The sequence below is a fragment of the Lampris incognitus genome, chromosome 12, assembly GCF_029633865.1.
Source record: "Lampris incognitus isolate fLamInc1 chromosome 12, fLamInc1.hap2, whole genome shotgun sequence".
NCBI lineage: Eukaryota > Metazoa > Chordata > Actinopteri > Lampriformes > Lampridae > Lampris > Lampris incognitus.
In genome coordinates this window covers 20401174-20425932 of record NC_079222.1, presented here as the reverse complement: position 1 = coordinate 20425932, position 24759 = coordinate 20401174, and the positions used below count along the sequence as shown (strand labels likewise).

Below are 24759 nucleotides of genomic sequence, written 5' to 3'. Positions count from 1 at the left end.
AAGTGGAAAAAGAACCCATGGTTGATAGGAAAAGACCTGCTGAAACTCCTAACACTCGCTAAAGTCTCTGATCATGTGTCCACTATAAGAGAAACACTGAATAAGAACGATGTTCATGGAAGGACACCACAGAAGAAACCACGGCTCTCCAAATAAAGAAATTGCTGCACATCTCAACTTTGCACAAGACCACCTGGATGTTCGACAACGCTTCTGGGACAATGTTCTGTGGACAGATGAGACCAAAGTTTTAACATGTTGGCTGAAATGCAGAACACTATGTTTGGAGGAAAAGGGCACTGCACAGTAACACCAAAAACACATCCCAACTGAAGCATGGTGGAGGGCGCATCATGGTTTGGGGATGCTTTACTGCCTCAGAACCTGGAGACCTTGCAGTTATTGAGGGAAAATGAATTTAAATTTGTATCAAGAAATTTTACAGGAGAATGTTAGGGTAGCGTTCTGTCACCTGAAGCTTAATCAAAGTTGGACAGTGCAACAAGACAATGACCCAAAACACACGAGTAAATAACAGAATGGTTTAAAATGAAGAAAATTAATGTTTTGGAATGGCCAAATCAGAGTCCAGACATTTACCCAATTGAGATGCTGTGACATGATCTAGAGAGGGCTGTTCATGTGGGAAATCCCAGAAATATTGAAGATTTTTATTTATTTATATATATATATATATATATATATATACATACATACACACACACACACTTAATTAATCCCCGTGGGGAAATTCTGCTCTGCATTTATCTCATCCTAGCTGTGTAACTAGGAGCAGTGGGCAGCACCTGTGCAGCGCCCGGGGACCAACTCCAGTTTGTCTTGCCATGCCTCAGTCAGGGGCACAGACAGGAGTGTTAACCCTAACATGCATGTCTTTTTGATGATGGGGGAAACCGGAGCACCTGGAGAAAACCCACTGCAGACACGGGGAGAATATGCAAACTCCACACAGAGAACGACCTGGGATAAATCCCAAGGTTGGACAACCCCGGGGTTCGAACCCAGGACCTTCTTGCTGTGAGGTGACAGTACTAACCGCCCAGAACTGAAATAGTTTTTAAGGAGGACTGGACCAGATTTTCTCTTCGTCATTGTGCAAGTCTGATCAGCAGCAATAGGAAATGTTTGGTGGAGGTTATATACTTTTTCCAACCAGGACTCTAAATCATTAAACAATTTGTTCAATATAGACATGAAAAGTACAATTGTTTGTGTTATTAGTTCAGGTAGAATGTTTTTGTCTATGCTTATGATTTGGATGAAGATCACACCACATTTTATGAGCCAGTAATGCAGAAATCCAGGTAATTCCAGAGGTTTCACAAACTTGGTTCTTGCAACTGTATGTACCACTGGAGCGTTTTCTCCATTGTTTTTTTTTCTGCAGTGTCTTTCTCGTCTTCCCTACAGTCTAATAAAGTAGGTAATTGGACCTTCTACTCTTCAACAAAAACAGTCATGTGCTGGAAATTAAATGGAATACAATGCTTGGCAAAAAAAATGTTCATGTATGAATGCATCATGAGCTATAATCACTTCATACCGCACAGCTCTATCCAGGAGGGGAATGGCTTTCATTAACCTTTTCAACGCTTGTCAGCACTTATTTACCTGTCCCTTTTCTTCACACAATCACTTCCTAAATATCCCTCTATATAAGTTCTAACCTTTTATCTCTGCTTGTCCACTACTTTTGACACTTCATCACCAATATATCTTCATATTCCTTTTTCTATATCACACGTCAATACAAGGCGGAATCCAATTACAATTGGTTGTCTGATAACAGAGCCAACGTGGAATGACATGAACAAGAAAATGGATATGTAATAACCAGTGGTGTCTCTGTCACCGAAAGCTGGGTGCGGCACAATAGACCCTGTATGGGCAGCATCTGACTCGTCAGTGAAACTACACACAAACCTACTTGCTCAATAAACAGACACACCTCATCAATGAATGAAATCAAAAATGCACACATTAATATAGCGTGGCACAGGAGTTAGCAGAGGTGGAGACAGGGATATGAGGGACATTGTCAATAACAGCGTGTGAGCTCACACAACTGGTATATTACCTTGTTATATAGCATCACATTACAAATACAAGATGCTCGACGATCTTTCATTTGGGAAAACTTGTTAATAGCTTTTCAGTTTAAGTTCACCAATCAATGAATTAATTTATTTGATAGCATAGCAAGTGCATGTAACCTCTGTTGCCCCATGGTGTTGCATGTAGCTGCGTAGCAACACCAATACAGTAAACAGTGTTTACTAAACATCTTGACATACGCCATTATATTATTTTTTATTGGCTGCTGTCGGCATGGGGCCAACATGACCGTGCCCCACAGCTCATTATTGGAAGTGCATTGGACATGAGCACAGTGTTTTCAACTGCTCACTTGGTTAAACAAACACTGACGGGCCGGCCCCATGCTCACCAAACAAAGACCGCTAGGAGAAGTACTGAACTTTATGCAACAGGTACGGGAAGATATTTGGAATGTATCGGACAGCGCTACCGTTGTCATATGTAATTAATGTGCAACAATGTTAGTTACGAAGAATAAATATATATATTGCTTGTTGCACTGAATTATTGATCATGTCGTGTACTGGACATCTGGTGGGGCCCTATTGTAGAGACGCCGTTGGTAATAACATACCAGGTGAACAGGCCACATAGTGGTTTTAATTTTGAAACAGGTCACTGTAAATGTTACCCAGAAATCTGTTTTTACCTTTGCTCATGGGGTTGAAAATGTTCCATTAATTTAATTACAAAGCATGGCAATTCATTGTGGTACTCAAAGTTCCCATGATATCAAAATAGATGTTTTAAGTTTTGTTTTGTTTTTGTTTTTTATCACGTCTTGCACTGATCGTCCCCTATACGCCAGTATCTGGCCTAACAATGACATGTTTTGTAGGTATTCTTGATGGTATTTTAGAGCTTATCATTTCCTGGAAAACAATAACAAAAAGTTGATAACTCATCCTGCACTCAGGGGCATATGCTAATTTTGAGTCCAATGAAACCCTTTCTTAATTTTTGTATGTCCCTCCCCCATGACCACAAGTGCTGCACATTACCAACTGGCGCACAGGACCTACGAGCTAGCTAGCTAGCAGTTATGGGTCATCACTGTTTTTGGTTGTGCTCACTCCTGCAATCCAGCCGAGGCCGCGAGAAGGGCCCGGCACACTTCTAGAGTCACCGCCATACCCATTCCCCTCTGCCAGCCCGCCTTCCGGCGCAATGTCAGACACCGCCTCATGGTTGCCCCTTCTGTCTGCGGTGCATTCAGCACTATTGGCTACTGTAAACGCCAATCAATATCCATGACAAGTCCCTCCCTAGCTACCTGTTTTTACAGGAAACACGTAAATATGCAGATTCTAATAGCATTCTCCGATCCGTTTCATGGGAACTTTAAAAATAGTGTCATTAATTAAAAGAAAATCAAATGTTATTTTATCAAGTATCAGTGAAAAACATTTCAAGGGACCATAGTCCCAAAAACATAAAGATATTCTGGCTGGATGCCCGGCTTTTACATTTGACAAAACTGCCTCAGTAAACAAGGGGCATACAAGATGCAAAACAAGAAGTGGGATTTTTTTTCAATTCATGCTTTTGTAGTCTTGTGCTTGCTTTCCATCTCCCATCATACCATGAACCTCTGAGGGGCACGCACGAAGGTGTAGCGGTCTACAGAACTAAGCTTTCTTCTGTCCAGAATATGTCTGTTTTCTTACACCCTGGAAAACAAGTACCACTCTTTAAAAGCCTGGTATTGATTAGCCGCTAAGAGAGGTCTAGATGAAGCAAGAGGAAGTAGTCTTCCTTTGTTTTAGCTGTGACTTTTTTCTGTTCTCTTTCAGATCAGCTCCACAAACATTTGCAAGTTGGAGGAGCTAGTTGAGACTTCGGTGAGCAGACCGGTCAGTCCTCTCCAATAGAGAGGGGAAATGAAAACCTTGTGGAATGTTTTTTTTGTAAGCACATTTTACTGCAGTAGTACATTAACAGAGCGTCACAACATTTTTTTATGTATTGAACCCATTACGCCCAACTTGTGAGAGTTCTTTAGATAAAACTAAAGGTTTTCATGGAAAATGTAAGAAGTTTCAGACAACCTGTTATAATCAGCTTCGCCATTCATTGCAATTTTGATGTCATAGTGGTGTCTATCTTAATGTTGGATTGAAGAAACACTGGGAGCGTCAGTATCATCATTAAATTCTGTTTGACAACTTGAGCGAGATTTTTGTGTGTGTATATATTTAAAGAGAGAGAGAGATTTGACAGAACAGTTTGTAAAAGTTTTTATTACAAATGTAATTACATAGTATTAAAACCTTTCATTTTAATACAAAAATGTAAGAATTATCAGCTCAGTGACAAGTTTAGACTGAGAATGTAACAAAATTAAACTGACGACCCCCATATGTTTTTTCCCAAAAGGAAGTAGATATCCACATAATGTGTATAATTTTGACTTGAATTGATTCTTTGTCAAACTGGTTTTGCTGTCAATCCTGTATTGATGTATTATGATTGATAAGTGGAATATTGGAAATAAAGTTGACATTTCAGACAGCCTTGCTTTTTTATATTCTAGGTCTTAGATTCGTGGTTCATGAAATCCTCATTTAGCTCTCGGAATCAGATTTTATTGGCCATGTAAGTTTTTACACGTGGGATTTGACTCCGTTTTCGTGGCTCTCACAGTGTACTTACCATAGAATAACAACACAACAATCTTCAGGTAAACATAAGAATTGACTATATACAGGCGAAATAAGAGGTGATAAAGTGCAATGGTGCAGACAATATATATGAGATGCTGAAATAGATGTTAGCAGGTTACTTACATACATGCCTGAGGTAGCTGGACATGACAGCATACCAGTATATGTACAATGTACAGTATATACAACATGGTTGAATTTGTTTGACAATGTCAAGCGTTCATTTGAATGACAGCCCTCAGAAAAAAACTGGGCGGCACGGTGGCCCAGTGGTCAGTGTTGTCGCCTCACAGCAAGAGGGTCCTGGGTTTGAACCCCGGCGTTTTCCCAACCTCGGCGGTCATCCCAGGTCATCCTCTGTGTGGAGTTTGGATGTTCTCCCCGTGTCTGTGGTGGGATTTGTGTGTTTGCTGCAGTTTCCCCCACCATCAAAACAAAAACATGCATGTTAGGGTTTATACTCTTGTCGGCGCCCTGACCGAGGCAATGGGAAAAGAACTGGAGTTGGTCCCCAGGCGCAACAGGAAAGCAGAAGCCCACTGCTCCTAGCTACACACATCACAGCTAGGATGGGTTAATTTGCAGTAAATGAATTTCCCCAAGTGGATTAATAAAGGAAACTTAATTAATACCTTAATTAGCTGATTTTTATATCTGGTTTTATTGCACAGTGCTCTATAGCGCTTACCAGGGGGGAGTAGTTTGGAACAGGTTGTGACCAGGATGTGATGGGTCTGCATTGATGTCTGCCCGTTGCATGAGTCTGGAGGTGTATAAGTCCTGAATGGAGGGCAGGTTGGCACCAATGATTTTCTCTGCAGACTGTCCGTTGTACTTTGTCCCTGTCCTGTTTGGTCGCCGAACCAAACCGGACAGTGATGGATATGCAGAGGACAGACTGGATTATTGCAGTGTGGAACTGAATCAGCAGGTTGAATTTCTCGAGCTGGCAGAGAAAGTACATCCTCTGCTGTGCCTTTTTGATGAGTGTGTCTATGTTGAGTGCCCACCTTAGGTCCTGGGAGATTGTGGAACAGGGAATCTATAACTTTTCACCATAGACACCGTGCTGTTGAGTATGGTGAGGGGGACAGTGTTGAGGGGGGGGGGGTCCTTCTGAAGTCCACTGTCATCTCCACTGTTTTAAGCATCAGCTCCAGGTTGTTATGGCTGCACCAGAGGGCCAGCTGATCAACCTCCCCTCTTTAATATGTAGACATCACCTTCCCAGACAAGGTCAATGATGTGATAGGAGTCAGAATATTCCATACATTGTAATCAATAATTACCAGACATATATAAGAAAGAAATAAGGGTGGCACGATAGCACAGTGGTTAGCGTGGTTGCCTCACAGTGAGAAGATGGAATAAATATGTTCTCAATTTGAATCCTTTATATTTTTCATGACAATTTATGACATGACATATTACAATCGACATTTAGTTTTTGGCTTAGCAAAATATAACAATTAAATCCACAATGGCAAACTAATGACCAATGTCATTACTCAAGAGCCCAATATTCATCAAAGTCCTGTTTGCCTCAAGGCTCTCCCCAGATGCCTTCCTTTTCTATGTAATTTAATTTTAAATTTCAGATGGATCCAGGGGAGTGAGGCAGCAGTGGCCATGTTTAGTAATTGCAGACATCTGTGGGAAGGCCCATGAAACCAATGAGCCCCCTGGGGTTTGTCACTCTCAGCTGGCCATTGAAAGAAATTTAGTTTGACCCCCCCCCCTTTTTCTCCCAAATTGTAACTGGCCAATTACCCCGCTTTTCCGAGCCATCCTGAACAATATATGTGGAGTCACCAGCCGCTTCTTTTCACCTGACAGTGAGGAGTTTCACCAGGGGGACGTAGCGTGTGGGAGGCTCACGCTACGTCCCCCCAGTTTCCCCCTCGCTCCTGAACAGGCGCCCTGACTGACCAGAGGAGGCGCTAGTCCAACGACCGGGACACACCCACATCCGGCTTCCCACCCGTAGACAAGACCAATTGTGTCTGTAGGGACGCCCGACTAAGCCGGAGGTAACACGATGATTCGAACCACAGGGCTGCACTACTTAATGGAGGGATTATTTACGTGCCAGGTAGCCAAGCAAGGTTGGGGAGGGGGTTAATTGGGAAAGGTGGTGGCTGATCATCACTAACTAGGAGAAGAGGGGAAAAGAAAGACGGATGCCACGGGAAGATGGGTGTGGAGAAGTTGGTCTGGGCTATTTTTATCTGGATTCCACAAAGACAGCTGCCGTTCTCATGAGTGTCTCTGTGACTTGTCAGCATTTTCCATCACAAGGAAACTATGACACATGTAAGGCTATCATGAAAATTCTGAGTGCCATAGATCCTGTGGCTATTTAGTATTAGACACAATAAAAAATAAATAAAATACTGTCATTGATATTTCGGAGCAGCCAGTTGCTGGCTGGGTGCTTGAAATCTCAAACTTAACTGAGTGGAACGCATTATGGACTTTGGACTTTCTAACACCCCATCTATTCAACCATGATTCATCAAATTGGGCACAATAGCAGGTTATGACACATTAAGTTGTTACAATGATTCCTTAACCATAAATGTAAAACATAATAGACAGTAAAGCCTTTGGTCCAAGGTCCACGGCAATTTCCATGAAACTGTTAGCATGTTTGTTTGTTTTTGTTTTTTTATACTATATATATATATATATATATATATATATGCTTTACATTAAGGCAATGTAATCAGTATTGGTTAATAGGTAATAAGACCCTTATAAGTCCTCATAAAATGCTTATTAACATTGTGTTGATAAGACTATTTAAGTGTTGATAGTAGCATCATAAACACGTTTTTGGCCACTATGTGGTGCTTGTGAAATAGGCAAAGCCTACTTTTTCACACTCGTCTTTGTACGTCCAATCTGCATAAAACTTTGCACATAGCATCTAAGGACACTCATAATTAAAAACTAATAAAGAAAATTGATAGTCCACAAAATGCTTAAGTTGTGACTGATAAAGGCCTTATTACCTAAATGGAATATATATATGTGTGTGTGTGTGTGTGTGTGTGTGTGTGTGTATGTGTATATATATATATATATATATATATATATATACATACATACATACATACATACATATATATATATATAAATCTGTATGTATATATGTATAAATATGTATGTATGCATATGTATATGTATGTGTGTATAAATGTGTGTGTGTGTATGTATATATATATATATATATATATATATATATATATATATAAAATACTTTATCTTATGTATCTGTTGTGGAGACTTCTCGTAGCTCCAGTCTGGAAGGTGCCAAGTTCTCGCCATAGGTGTATTCTCAAGGAAAGGCACATTTCACCTCTGTTAAGCAGGCACCTAGTCCAAGTCAAATATTGTGACCGTAACATTCCTGTCTAAAAAGGGCCAAGACCCATGACCTCTGCTGAAGTAAAGGATGCAAGATAAAGGATGACAGAGTGCCACTGACATACTCCATGGGTAAAAGGCAGGCCCGTTATTCTGTCGACAGCCACATGCCATCATCTCACATGCCACATGCCATCAACCGCTTTTCCCACAGCACAATGCAGCATTTAATGCAGCTGACTGAAACCCTTACTTAATGTGGAAGAGTCAACTACATATTAAGAAGAATATGATCATAATTGCATATAGTGAAAAAATTTCTAAACATTGCCAAGAGCTATCTTCCTTACCATTTTTACCTCACCTTGTTTTAGCATGCCCTCTGTGTAACCAACTGTGAACTTTACTTTCCTCTACCACTTCTGAATAAATCCTCTTGAGACCCAGCAATTCGTTTTTGTCCACTGTAGTGGACATAGTGTTTTTGCTCATATCTCTCATACTATACATGCCACTGTACTCAGTCCTATTTCCCTTAAAGAGGACAGCTGTGCCTTTAAAATGACGTCACATGCTGGGAGGGTATCCACTACAGTGGACATGTTGTAAAATGTGAACAAAATCAAGTTTGAACATGTTTTTCTTTGCAATGTGTTTTTTACTACCCCAACACTTAATTAATGTACAAATAAAACTAGAAATTAAACAACATTATTTTTCCTGGCTCTATATTTTCTTTCAACAAGAAGTTCAATGCCACATAATAAAGACTAGTGTATGGCAATGTATCTTTTTTCTGTACAGAAGTCATTTATATTCTGTTTTTCCCCCCGAAATTAATGTAAAAGTGACCAAGCAATAATACAGTATGTAAATAAAATAACTAAATTGTAAACACTGTTAAAAAATTGATTGTTAAGCTTTGCAAGACAGCTCATCGGAACAACCTTTGAAACATGAAACCTGTGATGAACCCATTATACATGAAAAATACTTTTCAGATTAGTTTAAGCAAAAACAAAAAAAATATTCATATGACCTGTAAGCATGAATACTGCATTCTGAATAGTTACAGAAAACGATTTTACAATCAATTTAATATAGGGGTTAATACAGGTTAAAATAGGGGATACGGTAGTGACACAGATAAGATAAAGGCTGCATGACATTCAGCAAGTCATTATAAGAAATAACCTCATTAGACATGGAATTGTCGTAGAAAAAGGCCCACATTTCTTAGATTCTCAAAAGTTCAATGATGAAACAAAACTGAGTCAAAATTCTGGCAACTTGCCAAGTTCATTTGCCAAGACCATCACTAAGCTTGAAAGTTTAGTTTAGTTGAAAAAAAATCATTAATCCTGTCTGTGAATGTTCTCATTCATCCAGGTCATGGTTATCCAAAGGAGTTGAATCAAGTGCAACTGGACTTAGTATATATCCAAGAGGCTTCCTCATTTCGTGCCTTTCTGACTAGACCAAGCGAGTCTGACTGACTGGCTGGTGATGAGACTCAGTATTTATCCTCTAGGAGTCGTTGTCAGAGCTATTGATAAGAGCCACGCATATCAATAGCTCCGATAACGGCTCCTAGAGGATAAATACCGAGTCTCATCACCAGCCAGTCAGACTAGCTTGGTCTAGTCAGAAAGGCACGAACTGAGGAAGCCTCCTGGATGAGAGGCGAAACGTCTTCAGGGATATATACCAAGTCCAGTTGCACTTGATTCAACTGCTTTGGATAATCATTAATCCTCTTTAGTGACCAATTCCTATTATTCAGCAAGGGTACTTTCATATCTTAGATTTATAAACAATGTATGCTGTTTGCTAGCAAAGCAATGAACAATATTGCAATCACGTATCAACAAATATTTAAATGTGTGCGACAAAGTGGGAAGATTTAACACTGAATGATGTAAGACAAAGGATGAAACCTCGAGGCTCAGCAACTCAAGGCACAGTCTGCACTCTTATCTCCAACAAAATCCAAACACCACGTAACAGCCAATGAAGTGCATGTCATCACTATCGTCACTCTGAGGTTGAACAGAGGTGGAAACATTCACAAGCATCTGAAGGAAGAAGTTGCTAGAAGAGAAAACGTCAGAAAATATATTTTATGACAGTTTCTCTACTTTTGTTGTCAGCCAGCAATTGATAAGTTTTCTCCAATATTCTACATACAGTTCTTTACAGTTATGAAATAATTGTCCTGCTTTGTTTTTTTTTACATTTTTTTTATCCCCTCCCTTTTCTCCCCAATTGTACTTGGCCAATTACCCCCCCCCCCCTCTTCCGAGCCGTCCCGGTCGCTGCTCCACCCCCTCTGCCGATCCGGGGAGGGCTGCAGACTACCACATGCTTCTTCCGATACATGTGGAGTCACCAGCCGCTTCTTTTCACCTGACAGTGTTTTGGAGTTTCGCCAGGGGGACGTAGCACGTGGGAGGGTCACGCTATTCCCCCCAGTCCTCCTCCTCCCCGAACAGGCACCCCAACCAACCAGAGGAGGCGCTAATGCAGCGACCAGGGCACATAATCACATCCGACCTCCCACCCGCGGACATGGCCACTTGTGTCTGTAGGGAGGCCTGACCAAGCCGGAGGTAACACGAGGATTTGAACCGGAGCTCCCCATGTTGGTAGGCAATGGAATAGACCACTACGCATAACGACCCAAACCAAAGATCAGTTTCATATACAAATATGGGTGTGACCGTTAACTAGACTAGTACACATGGCCACTGAACGTGTAGTTAATGGTCACACCCATATTTGTATATGAAACTGATCTTTGGTTTGGGTCGTTATGCCACTGTATGGTTTATAAGGGTGGGGATACCTGCAGTCAGTTTAGATGAGTGATGAAACGTCTCTGCCAGTAAACATTGTGCCCAGATGAACTGACTTAACCTTCTTTGAGTTTCACGCAATCGTTTTTTGTCTTTTTTGTTTTTTGGTTTTTGTTTCTTGGTTGCTGCACTGAGAAGAGCTTCGGTGGTCACAGCAAAATGAATAGTAGACCAGGATTCTGATTTAAATGAGTAATGGTTAACTGGAAGAAGCTCCCTGGACTCCTATTACTTTTGTTTTGAATATCTCGGGTTCAGCTCTATTAGCCAGAGCTCCTAAGTTAATCACAGGGGGACGTTTCACTTAAAGTGTTCAGTAATCCTTTACTGCCCTCTGAACGTGCAGCAGGTAATGTTTTCAGTAAACAACCCTGCTGTTTGAAGACCAGACCTCTTAAACCCTCCGAGTCAATAGTAAACATGTTTGAGGCTCCATCCCCTCTTATTTATAGTAACGTGGAAGCTGCAATAATCCCAAGACAATGTGCAATAAAATGCATGTATTTTAAGGCCTGTGTGTTCGATATAGAAATCATGACATCAAACCTCTCCACAGCATCTGTTCACTGCACTTCATCATGGCAATTCCAGGGAAATACTGCAGTATTAAAATGTTGTTGTTGTAGTATACGATACAAGTAACTTCTTTGTATCAAATATCATGCAAGTTGTACAAATATCATGTAAATTGTACTAACAAAATTGGCCGACTATTGGACTCATTAGCAAGCTGGCACTAATGTGTATCCAGTTTGTCTGTGGACGATGGCCTATAACCAGAGAAGAATTGGTGTTATTAGCTTGCTTGTTTTGGTCGGATAATTAGTTGCTACACTATTGTTTCTTTTGCAAGTTTTTTTATATCACCTTGAAATTACCAAGAGCAGAACCTTTAATAGCAAATATGACTCTAATATTTATTGCAGATAATATTTTATATTTCCAAGGTTGCGTGTCTAGAATAAATCCAAAGTTCTTGTGGCATCAGTGCGTTGAAAAATATCCAGTGGGGGGGGAAATGGTTGGTTGCTAAGCACATATTCGAAACAGGGAAGCACAGCTTGTAGCTATAGTAAGGTGCTACTCCTAACATGGTTGTGTGAAATGACAAGACATGACACACCACACACACACACACACACACACACACACACACACACACACACACACACACACACACACACACACACACACACACACACACAAGAACAGACAACTTCTTCCAAGTGTGTACTTCTGCATGAAGTTACAGCTGGGATAAACTGATCGGCAAGCAATATTTTACTCGGTTCTCAGTTTTTGGTCAAAGTTAAGTGTTTAGATGTGGCAGCTTTGCAAAACAAATTGTGAAATTCAAAGTTTTCCTATGTGTTATTACACAGACACTGAGACCCAGGCCCCATCTTTTCCAGTCAGGTGGACCTTCAGCAGTCTGTTGCTATAAAGGCAACACCTCCCCCTTTGCTGAACCTGTCATCCATGTCTTTAACTTCTATAGCAGGGGAAGAAGGGGACTGTCTATAAAGAAGAGGGACTATGCTCCATGTGAGTTAGGGAAAAATCAAGTAAGACAAACAGGGATCGCCAATGATATACTTTTCTGGTTACCTCTTACTCATGTATTTTATTGATTTCTGACCCATGAGAAAATTATATTCCTTATCCAATAGAAATGATGCCTGGGTTTATTTCAAAGCATTAGAGGAGCCTTATGTAAAATCTAAATATGCTCATCATGTAAATTGATGGGGATGTCTGTAAGCCATATTCCAACTCAGGGCTGTTCATGCTGTGTTTAAGTTAGTGGGAATTAGCCTAAAAATGTAGGTTTGATAGTAAGCATTTATTGTTCTTATACAACTATTTATCCGAGTCATCCATGCCGTCACATCATGGGGCCACTTGAAGTGCAAGCTTTTTTCTTCTTCTTTTTTTAATATCTGTCTATTGCATAATATAGCTGTAAACATTGCAAATTTGGACTATCCCCATATGGTATATTCACATATAGTTAATTCTCTGTAGATCCAGGGGCAACTAGCTTGTTCCTTACTTACCCATGACACTACTTTGTCTATTCAACTGTGACGTTTTATTCTAATACACACAAATATCAGTTTAGCACTTGGATAGTTTGTTCATTTTCATGTTTCATTCTTCGAAGCTCACATTGTGTGGCCTGATATCTATAGCTGCAAACTCTATGATAAGCAAACTACCCAGCCTATTAATAATTATTTGAATATTAAAACAGTCAAATATGGGCATCTGGGTAGTGTAGTGGTCTATGCCATTGCTTACCAACACCGGGATTGCCGGTTTGAATCCCCGTGTTACCTCCGGCTTGGTCAGACACAACTGACCGTGTCTGCGGGTGGGAAGCCAGATGTGGGTGTGTATCCTGGTCGCTGCACTAGCTCCTCCACTGGTTGGTTGAGGTACCTGTTTGGGGAGGAGGGGGAACTGGGGAGAATAGCGTGATCCTTCCACGCGCTACGTCCCCCTGATGAAACTCCTCACTGTCAGGTGAAAAGAAGCGGCTGGCGACTCCACATGTATCGGAGGAGGCATGTGGTAGTCTGCAGCCCTCCCCGGATCAACAGAGGAGGTGGAGCAGCGACCAGGACGGCTCGGAAGAGTGGAGTAATTGGCCAAGGGCAACTGGGGAGATAAAGGGGTAAAAAGTTATTATTATTATTATTATTATTATTATTTTATCCAAACTGCGTATCCTTTCTCAGTGTCACGGGGATGCTGGAGCCTATCCCAGCAGTCATTGGGTGGCAGGCAGGGAGACACCCTGGACAAGCAGCCAGTCCATCACAGGACCCAATCATATATATATATATATATATATATATATATATATATATATATATATATATATATATATATGTATACATGCATGCCATGTTTCATGGCATGAAACAGGCTTTTACTGTCTCATAAACAATTTATTTGAATCCCTGGATTATTTTGCTCCTTATTTGTTGAGCACTTTTCCTACTGTTGAGTGTTTCTTTTAGCAAAGTTACATATATAATTTTTTATTCACCTGTACAAGTGGTCTTGGAATAAGGTGTGTGTAAGGGGGCGGGGCAAGGGTGTGGGGGGACTATAGGGATTGGAGTGGCCCCTAAGACCAGGAGGAGTGGGAGGAGCTAAAGGAGAGGCTTCGACCTTTGACCTCTACAGTCCAGTCACATCCTGAGGCCATGTGTAGTGAGCATGGCCCTCTATCAGAGCTGGATATACATATTAGGGGTGGGACAATTCACAAATCACTATTCACGAATCTCACGTTTGATACGTCTCAAAAAATAATTTAGAAAAAAATCATTTGGATTGTGGAAACCCCCCCCCAAAAAAACCCCAAAACATATATATCTATGTGTGTACACATCACAGTTTCCAGTCATAATAAAAGCACTGAAAACATTGAGGTGAATTAGTAACGTTCGGTGTATTCTAAGACCCCCAACAAAAAGGAAGCTGTGAAAACAAGGAGGCCGGGGCCAGTAAAATAGTAGGTCCCACGTGGCTAAAACGACAGACCCCACATATTTTGGTGGCTTAGTGGCGAGCTTAACCCAACACAACTATGGGGATCAGAGAGAATGACGGATAGCTATTGCAGTCCTAATATTATCACCGTGAGGATATTAATAGTAAAGTCTGGTGCCGAAGGTATGGCGGCACAATATGAATTGGTCACAACGAGATCAGCCGGTATTACAAATGGAGACAGGTGTGTGTGTGGCAGGAGACATTACATGTTGCACAGACACTGACCCAAATAAAAATAGCTGTGAATGTGCAGCTGAGGAATGTGTTTGTGGGTAGGAGATAACAGAGTAGAAGAGACTTGGATCAGTGGACTGATTACAGTAGCCAGGAACAGCCAACTGGGTCAGGAGTGGCAGGTTATTTTTACACGAAATGAAATTATTTTCATTTCATTATTACCACCACCACCAACCCCCCTACGAGAAAAGGAGGGCTGGTCACTTGCTTCGCCAGGATTCGCTACCATAAATAGGAAATACCCCAAATAGTCAACGTTAGTTAACGTCCCTTACTTTATTCCAATAGAAAGGCCTCTTTCTAACCGTGACACGTGATTGCTTTTCTGTGCACTACATTGCGAGTAAGCAATCAATCAAACCCTGATTTGAAGACGTCACAGTGCCGTGCAGGGCGTCGCACGGAGCGATGACTCCCTGCACGTTTCCACCAGCCTGAGATTTGCACGGAACACAACAAAGCGCAAATTGGGTTTAATCCTGAGCTCTTCTTAAGTCGTCATCCTTACTCTAAGCACTTCAGCACGTCTCTGCGGCTCCACCGGAAGGGAGACTGTCAGTTAGCTGCTTACACTGAATACTACAGAGATTATCCTCAACCCTTACGTGCACAATATGATAATATGCCAGGCTGTCAGCGGGACGTTAAGGAAACCGGAAGAGCCGTTTTGTGTGCTTTGAAGTTGCGGGCGGCACACGGCCTTGGCATGAAGACGGCATGCGGCATGCCGCTCAATTAACATTCACACACGCCATTTCCGCGTGTAGGCAGTGCAGCGTAAAGACCGTTGATGGCTACTATTGATACTACAGATGTTAAATCAACTGTCTGTGGCAGTCTATTCCGTTGCCTGCCAACTCGGGGATCGCCGGTTCGAATCCCCGTGTTACCTCCGGCTTGGTCGGGTGTCCATATAGACACAGTTGGCCGTGTCTGTGGGTGGGAAGCCGGATCTGGGTATGTGTCCTGGTCGCTGCACTAGCGCCTCCTCTGGTCAGTCGGGGCGCCTGTTCAGGGGGGAGGGGGAACTGGGGGGAATAGCGTGATCCTCCCACGTGCTACGTCCCCCTGGTGAAACTCCTCATTGTCAGGTGAAAAGAAGCGGCTGGCGACTCCACATGTATCAGAGGAGGCATGTGGTAGTCTGCAGCCCTCCCGGCTCGGACGAGGAGGTGGAGCAGAGACTGGGGTGGCTCGGAAGGGTGGGGCAATTGGCCAAGTACAACTAGGAAGAAAATGGGAGGGGGGAAAAAAGAAAAACCTCCAGAGTAGGGCTTTCCCAAACCCGTTGTTTGTAGTCTCACATAATGTGCTTTAGGTAGTAATTGAGATTCAAATTAAGCATCCCTCCTAACCAATCTGGTAAAACTGTACCCCTGCTGAGGTCAAGCAATAAACTTGGAAATTAAACTGACCAAGCTGGGAAGGAGTACCCACGTCAGTAAGAAGTGGGAACACAGGGAGACGATGGAGCGCCAAGCTGCTTATGGCTGCTGAAGGTATATGGGCGTTGCTATTCTCCTCACATCAGCACACAGTGGAGTCTCCTCTCCTCCACAGCTTAACCCTTGCGCTGGAGGCACACATATACATTGGTTGTTAATATATCATGAGACGGATACTGTAGGCAAACTGTCATCACTGTTTTCTCTTACAAGAAAATATAAAATTAGTAACGATGAAAATGTCAAAATGTGTCATTCATTGGTATTTGTATAAAGGTAACTGCAGGTGGCGCTCTAGTTGGATGACTACTTCTCTGTAAATATTAACAACTTAACAACTTAAGCCTCACACCTCATCGTTTCACATATTCATTTATTTCCTTAAATCAAAGTGTGACTCACGGGAGAGTGGTTGATGTTGGGTAGGTCTCAGTCTCTCAGTCCATTATTTCTGTTCAAATGTAGCGTCCATCAAAGGCAGCAGGACTGTTTGAGTATATGTATTGGGGGCAGCCCGGGAACCGTCGCCATAGCCGGGACGCGAACCCGTATGGCTCCCGCTCCGCAAGCGACAACGTTAACCAGTCGACTAAAGGATCCGACCCGCTGGTTCGGAAGGCAACCACAGGAACTCCTGCGGCCGGGACACGAACCCGTATCGTCCGCACCGCGGAGACATCGCTGACCGCTCGACTAAAGGGTCCGACCCGTTAGTCAAGGACCAACGTGTCTACTTATCCATGCACGTTACAGTACAAACAAATAAGACTTCTTTTTGTCCTTTTTTTCTCGTTTCATTTATTTTGTATTCAAAGTCCCCCCCCCCCTTTTTATCCCTCTCCAATTGTACCCGGTCAATCACCCCGCTCTCCGAGCCGTCCCGGTCGCTGCTCCACCCCCTCTGCCGATCCGGGGAGGGTTGCAGACTACCACGTGCCTCCTCCGATACAAATGGAGTCACCAGCTGCTTCTTTTCACCTGGCAGTGAGGAGTTTCACCAGGGGGGCGTAGCGCATGGGAGGTTCACGCTATTCCCCCCAGTCCCCCCCCTCCCCCCGAGCAGGCACCCCGACCAACCAGAGGAGGCGCTAGTGCAGAGCCCAGAGCACATACCCACATCCGCCTTCCCACCCGCAGACACGGACAATTGTGTCTGTAAGGGACGCCCGACCAAGCCTGGGGATTCGAACCGGCGATCCCTGCGTTGGTTTGTATTCAGAGCTGAGCATGCACATTGAACTGTCGTGCTTCTGACGTGTCTCTTGCTTTTGTTTGTGCCAGCATGTCAGGGGAAGTCACGTCAAACCCAACCTAAATGTCTCTTTTCTGGCCCCTTTTTCCACCAATACATACAAATCACAGGTACACAGCACGTGTCCCCCTGCGATATGCGGCGCTGTGCCATGTTCTCTATATGCGGTCCTCTCTACCCACAAGACCTGCCCTCATTATGGCCCAAAAAGCCACCCAGCATACCGTGAGATAAACTGCAGATCCCATATTTAGCCCACAAATATCAATCAGAATTAGCAACTGGAAAGTAAATATTTAGCTGTACTTGTTCTGCACCTTCGTCATTTTTGGCATTTCTCTGCAGTGCATTGTGCACGCGGTTCGTTGCTCACGTGGCGCGGCAGCAGCTGTGGGGTGTATGCAGGCAGCGTTGACCTGTGTGTAATGGGAATTTCACAGGTTTGCACCAAATCGTTGCTGTTTGAGTTCATGCAATCTATATGTGAAGAGGAGCACCGCGTTGTCCTTTGCACAGGCGGTGAGACTAAAAGCTGCCACCCCCCTCTCTCTTTTATTCTGGCTCGTATTTTTACCTCACCACTTTATTCCAATTATTAAATTTAACGTGATTTTTTCTTCTTCTTTTTTTTTACTCATAGTCTTCTTCACTCTGTGGTGAACCCAAATGAGGATGAAATGATATGGTGCTATAGTCAGTGTCCTTCTCAGTGGCGTATGTTCTGCACAGCGTGGACAGTCAGCTGTCTGTAAAGCCTTCAGAGGTTTTCAGTACGTGTCGCTCTCCCGAAGTGTTCTCGACTCAGCGCTTCAGGGTGCATTCCTCACTGCAGGGCGGCACAGCGCACCACTACTTTCAGTCAGTCATCTTCTTCAGTAAAGGGGGTAAAAAAAACATTTTTGAATGCCCCTACAAACAGAAATGAAAACACAAACCAAGATGAAAACGTTTAATGAAAAGGAGAAGAACTGGCTGAAACAAAACCAAACCTGCGATCACTGATCCCTGATCACTGATCCCTGATCACTGATCATGCTGTTGTGCACGTGCACATGCACATGCACATGTACACACAGAGGAACAGACACATATAGACAAACATACATGCATACTCATAAAGACTATGTGCATGCACGCACACACACACACACACACACACCTATACATATTATGCACATATACATATGAATTAGGGAACATACACTCACACTTGTGCAACACATGTAAAGTGATTGTGACGTGATGTAAAACATTGTAATTTTTGAATGATCGTGTTACATGTATGAGAATGTCACTATTTATTATGTGCACAGTTTAAATAATGTACCTTTGGTAATGCTATTGTAGCGACGGGGGGAGGCGGTCACTCTGACTGTCGGCGGTTCTGTGCTGGGGGAGTGCAAGGGTTGATGGGACTGTTGACGCTCGTGTTAAAAAGGTTTAGTCGTTGCCAACCAACACGGAGATCGCCAGTTCGAATCCACGTGTTACCTCCGGCTTTGGTCAGGCGTCCCTACAGACACGGGGGGGGGGGCTGGGGGAAATCCACCATGGATCACTGGGGTGATCCTCCCACGCGCTATGTCCCGCTGGTGAAACTCCTCACTGTCAGGTGAAAAGAAGCGGCTGGCGACTCCACATGTATCGGAGGAGGCATGTGGTAGTCTTCAGCTCTCCCCGGATTGGCGGAGGCGGTGGAGCAGCGGCTCTCCCCGGATTGGCAGATGAGGTGGAGCAGTGACCGGGACGGCTCGGAAGAGTGGAGTAATTGGCCGGATACAATTGGAGAGGGGGGGAAAGGGGGGCTGGTTGTGTTTTAGTGTTGTTGTGTTCATGTTTTGGTTATTTTTGTGCTGTTTGTTTGGGGGTTCAACTGACCGTGACTAAGACTAACATTTCTAACAGTGACCTCGGTGGGGTGGGGGTGGGGGGGGCACTGCGATGTCATGTTGTGACATGGTAAGAGTTGTGTCAAAATAAGAGCCACCGCTGTTGGTCGTGCTGTGACCGGGACACAGGTTTGGCATTACAAAGGAAGCTCGGCTGTGTCATCCATTCTTCCCCGCTGGCTCGCCATAATATGTTCTGACCATTTTTAAGTAGAAAAGCCGAACCAGGGACAGGGGTGGCAAAGTAATCTTGTCTAGAAATCCTATATGCAAAACATCTGTATCATGTTTTTTTTTAACTGGTTACCATGTTTTGTTTTGTTTTTGTTTTTTTGCATTGTCCCTGTCAAGTAAACAAATAAATAAGCTTCAGGCTGAGAGATTTTCTATATTCTGTCTTGAATGAATACAAATCTCAAAACGGCCCTTAGACTACCTCATACTTGACTAACACGATGTTTGGGTGAGCTGATAGCTCTATGCAGTGTCCACTGGCAGCTGAAGAAGGGCATATATGAAGCATATTGTTTCAGGGCAACTTTGCTATCTTTTAGGTTTCAGTATGGATTTTTTCTTTCCTCCCTTTTCTCCCCCAGTTGCATCCAGCCAATTTCCCCCACTCCCTACAAGCTGTCCCGGTCGCTGCTCCATCCCCTCTGTCGATCCGGGGAGGGCTGCAGACTACCACGTGCCTCCTCCGATACATGTGGAGTCACCAGCCCCTTCTTTTCATCTGACAGTGAGGAGTTTCGCCAGGGGGACGTAGCGCGTGGGAGGATCACGCTATTCCCCCCAGTTCCCCCTCCCCCTCCCCCTCGAACAGTCACGCCAACTGACCAGAGGAGGCGCGAGTGCAGCGACCAGGACACATACCCCCATCCGGCTTCCCTTCAGCAGACACGGCCAATGGTGTCTGTAGAGACGCCCGACTAAGCCGGGGGGTAACACGGGGATTCGAACCGGAGATCCCCGTGTTGGTAGGCAACAGAATAGACCACTACGCCACCCGGACGCCAATTCAGTATGGATTTTAAAATCAGAAAATGAGGTGGTCACTCGCCCATAGCTGGAAACTATAAAACCAATAAAAACCTTAAGAGAAAAAGTAAATTACTGTCATGCATTTATTGCTAAATACTTTTAATTCAACGCTGGTTTTGTTTGGTCTGTGCAGTAAAGTGATGCTTGGCGTTTAGACCGACAGATTGAGAAGGTGCAGCTACCAGCGAACGGAGGGACATCCTGCAGAACTATTTGGTGAGACACCTCTCTACATTAAATCACATCGTAGTGAGTTTCACTAACTGTCCCATTAGTGGAACAAAATATGCCTTAACATCCAGAACAAAACAAAAAAAGGAATATGCAATGGTTAATTGTAAAAGACCTCCTTTTTATTTTTGGGTACATTTTTTCTAATAATGTGCATTTTCACAGTTTTAATTTTTAATTTTTTGCCAGAAATGACCCTTTTTCAAGTATTGGTGTCAAAGTCAAAACAACATAACACACACTATATTTTCTTTATTTCAGTGCTGCAAAATCATTTCAAGAAAACAAACAGAATTAGAAAATATGTCCCTATTGTCTTATTACTATGCTATTGAACAATGCAAATTCTGAAATAAGGAGAGAACAGACAGACCTGTGGAATATTAAAAAAATTTGAATATAGGAGAACCAATTTCTAAAGAAGGTGAATGGTCCTGAGTACCAGGTGGGACTCATGGGTTAAAAAAAAGTGACAACCTTCACTGCTGGTCTTCTTATTTCTATTATGGGGTGATTACAGGACTTAAGAAGGATCCATAGAAAAGGTAGCAGCCCTCGGAAGTGCTGTGATTGTGTGGCTTTAGGAGAGGAGGTTTTCATTCAGTTGGCACAACCTTCAAAGTAGAAAACACCACAAGTATTAAAATTCAACCCATATGGCTCCACGTTGTGGACACGTGTCTCTGGAAATACAAAGGAGAAGCTGAAATTTTGAAAACTACATCGCAGCACAAAAACGTTCCTGAACAATTTGTGTTTTCTTTTTTTTTCTTTTTTTCTGAGGCATGTTATTGGAAACACACAAAAACACTTATGAAGCACTTTCAGGGTAAACACATGATACATAATCAACAACACAGGAGAACACAAATAGATTTAACACAAATACACATAGAAGCAATCTATCGCCCTTTTCCCGTGACCCCCTTTAATGAAACACGAGATGTGCTGTCGGTGGTGGAGGTGCGCGCTCATAAAAACCCCCACGCTCGGTTTCGGTGCAGCATCCAAGTCAGGTTTCTTCGTGGGCACACCTCCCTGGTGTGACTGTCATCACACCCTCTGTACTGATACATATGTGCCTTTAAACATGTGCAGAACGGCACGCTGAGCTGATAGCGTCCACGTGCAAGGCTGATAAAAGTAGATCACACTGCCAACGTGACACCACTTTGACAATCAGATACCACGCCAGGCCTGCTCCGTTCCCCCGGAGGGGGGGAGGGGGGGAACCTCTGTCCCTGTTTTGTGACAAGGACATAACCTCCCCTGCACTGTCTGCATGCATGCGTGTGCATATGCAAACAATTTGTATGTTGCATGAGCAAAAGAGTCACAAAGAAAGCGATAGTTCAACAGCAGTAGTATAGGACAATAATGAAAACACCCCTGGCTACATCATTCATATTTTCTCTCACAAACATATATACATACACATTTGAGCGATGACGACTCCACATGTCAAAGTTTATTACATAACACGGTGCCCCGTTGGAGGGTACAAATCGTGTCCATATGCCATCACAGGACTTTGCCTTGAAAATACATTGTCGCTATATATATTGCCTCGCTCGAGGAATTAGCACGACTGGTCAGTAAATTTAGAATGGGACTCACAGCTCGACTGTATTTTTGGCTTCAAAACGTGCCACAAATGAGGTTTAATTATTTGTGGTTGAAATTCAAGTAGTGCTAAGGAAACACTTTTAAAGAGCCATGTTAACGTTCCTTTCAGGGCTGCATGCAACCTTATTGCATTTCTCCTCTCTTTGGAGTTTCACTATGATTGTGACAGTAATCACACACACACACACACACACACACACACACACACACACACACACACACACACACACACACACACACACACACACACACACACACACACACACACACACACACACACACATTTATTCCAAACCCTGACCTTTGCCTTTTGCCCTTACTGACATCTCATATAGCAGCTATTCGTTTAACAGCACACCCCAGCAGAGTACAGTCCACCCAGGAGGTCTACATTATTCTTCCTACCAGCCTCTGTCTGTTTTTGCTCTTCTTTCTCTCCTTTCTTTCTGTCCTGAAAACGAGCCCAGGAAGCCCAACCCCCCCCCTAAAACACTAGCTAAGGTCAAATGGGAGCATCTGATTGGACTACTGTGCGGTCCATAAATTTAATCATAACATCAGGGGAGCACGTTAGCTAGCAGCAGCTATTTTATTATTACACACCTAGCTTATATTGCAGCTGTCTTCCAGATGGGGTCCTTGTTAAAATTAAAATGAACTGTAGTTGCAGCTATTGATATACAGAACCTGGATTTCAAAAATTAAAAAAAACATCAGTCATTTTATGATTGAAGTAAGGTCCTGGTTGAAAAATAGATATAGTATTATGATTTGTACTATTTATTTATTTTCATGGAAAGGGGTTTGCACAAATCCAAATTCTGTTGCCCTTGCCCCCTTTCCATTTGAGGGCTCATGCCCAGCTAGAAGATTAACGGTTAAAAGGGCATGGTGGTATTTAGCTGACCAGAGCCGTGTGTGTGTGTGTGTGTGTGTGTGTGTGTGTGTGTGTGTGTGTGTGTGTGTGTGTGTGTGTGTGTGTGTGTGTGTGTGTGTGTGTGACTATAAGAGGGGGGGGCACCTCAATGTTGCAGCAAGAGCTACAACCAGCAAATCCAAAAACTGGGTCATCTATATGCCAACCAGGCAGTGGAGATCAGACTTGCATGCCTGCTGCTCTGCCCTTCCTCCACAGTAACAGAGCAAAGGCTAGGGCAAGAAGAGAGGGAGGGGAGGGCAGAGTGTTCGGAAGAATAAGGGTGTGGATGAGAACTGCAGATGGAGAGATTGCTAAAGACCGAGGAGGAACGCTATGGGGTGAATACGAAGAATAGGAAGTGTGTTGATTTAAATATATATAATCTGCTCTGAGCACTAGCTGTAGGCTGAGGAGGCCATCACAGATTTGAAAGACGGAAGGCAACAGTGCTGCATAGATGCGAAGATTTCCAAACACGGGTGGTGAAAAGATCACATTAAGAGGATAAGGCTTTCACTGACATACATAAAAACACTTTCACATGTGGACTCTTAAGGGTCTGAAGACTGATTGCCAACTATTCTCTCATGGGCCTGCTTTCTTATTTTGTAGTCACTAGAAGCAACATCATTCCCTCCAGCTGCTGCTAGATATAAAGTTCACTGACATTAGATATAATCAAAGCCATCTCTAATGAGAACTGAGGGAAGAGGCAGGGAGGGAGAGGTCAGATGATGGGGGGAAAAGGGGGAGCAAGGAAGTGCTTGATTAACTCTGCACAGTGACATGGTACCCTGAGATGGGGGATGAGAAAAGAGGATGAAACTTGATCTTTTTTTTCTCTTTTTTTTGCTAAAGGGAGGCTGGGGATCAATTCACAGGGTATCATTCCAGCCATCCCAGGAGGAAACAGTCTGAATGACAAAGGTATCAACCAACTGTTTGACTGGCTCTTCATTCTGTAGTCGTATTACACGATCAGTTCGTTGTGTCGACTAAATGTTGTAAACTTGCATGCCATGGAGAAGGGTTGGCTTGACTGACTGTTCTCTGTCATCTACTGAAAATTAACTGCACCTCTTTAAAAGCAAGGCCAGAATGTACTTGGATTCAGTCTTGAATTACCTTTAGTTAATAGCAGGGGAGTCAAATGGACGGTGATGACACTCATGAGAAAACACAGTTGTCAATGCTTGAAGTGTAAAAACTAGGTGTAGGTACTCCCCTTGTTAGCATGTGTATCGGCAAAACCTGGAGTATTAAGTTTATAATTTCTTCACTGAATGAAAGATACTAAGATATATTGCTGATATTCACTACATGTCATTTCTGAGATAAAACGGAAATGAACTTCAATTGTAAATTGTAATTATCAAGTTACAAGTACTGACCACAGTGTTGTAACTGCCATGGTACAGTCTCTCGGGGATGAAAGTGTGTATGTCTGATTCTTTTTTCTTTTTTTGTTGTCGATATTTTCCCCCTTTTTCTCCCCAATTATACTTGGCCAATTACCCCCCCCCTTCCGAGCCATCCCAGTCATTGCT

At 43.0% G+C, this 24759-nt stretch overlaps 1 protein-coding gene across 1 annotated transcript in view; it reads left to right on the top strand.

The window, feature by feature from the left end:
- Positions 1-4620, top strand: part of nup214 (nucleoporin 214) — an 88929-nt gene extending 84309 nt beyond the window's left edge. Inside the window, exon 36 of the mRNA XM_056290507.1 lies at positions 3912-4620. Within this exon, the coding sequence (XP_056146482.1) occupies positions 3912-3948 (37 nt within the window). The 3' untranslated portion in view covers positions 3949-4620. The remainder of the gene's footprint in view (positions 1-3911) is intronic.
- Positions 4621-24759: the final 20139 nt, after the last annotated feature.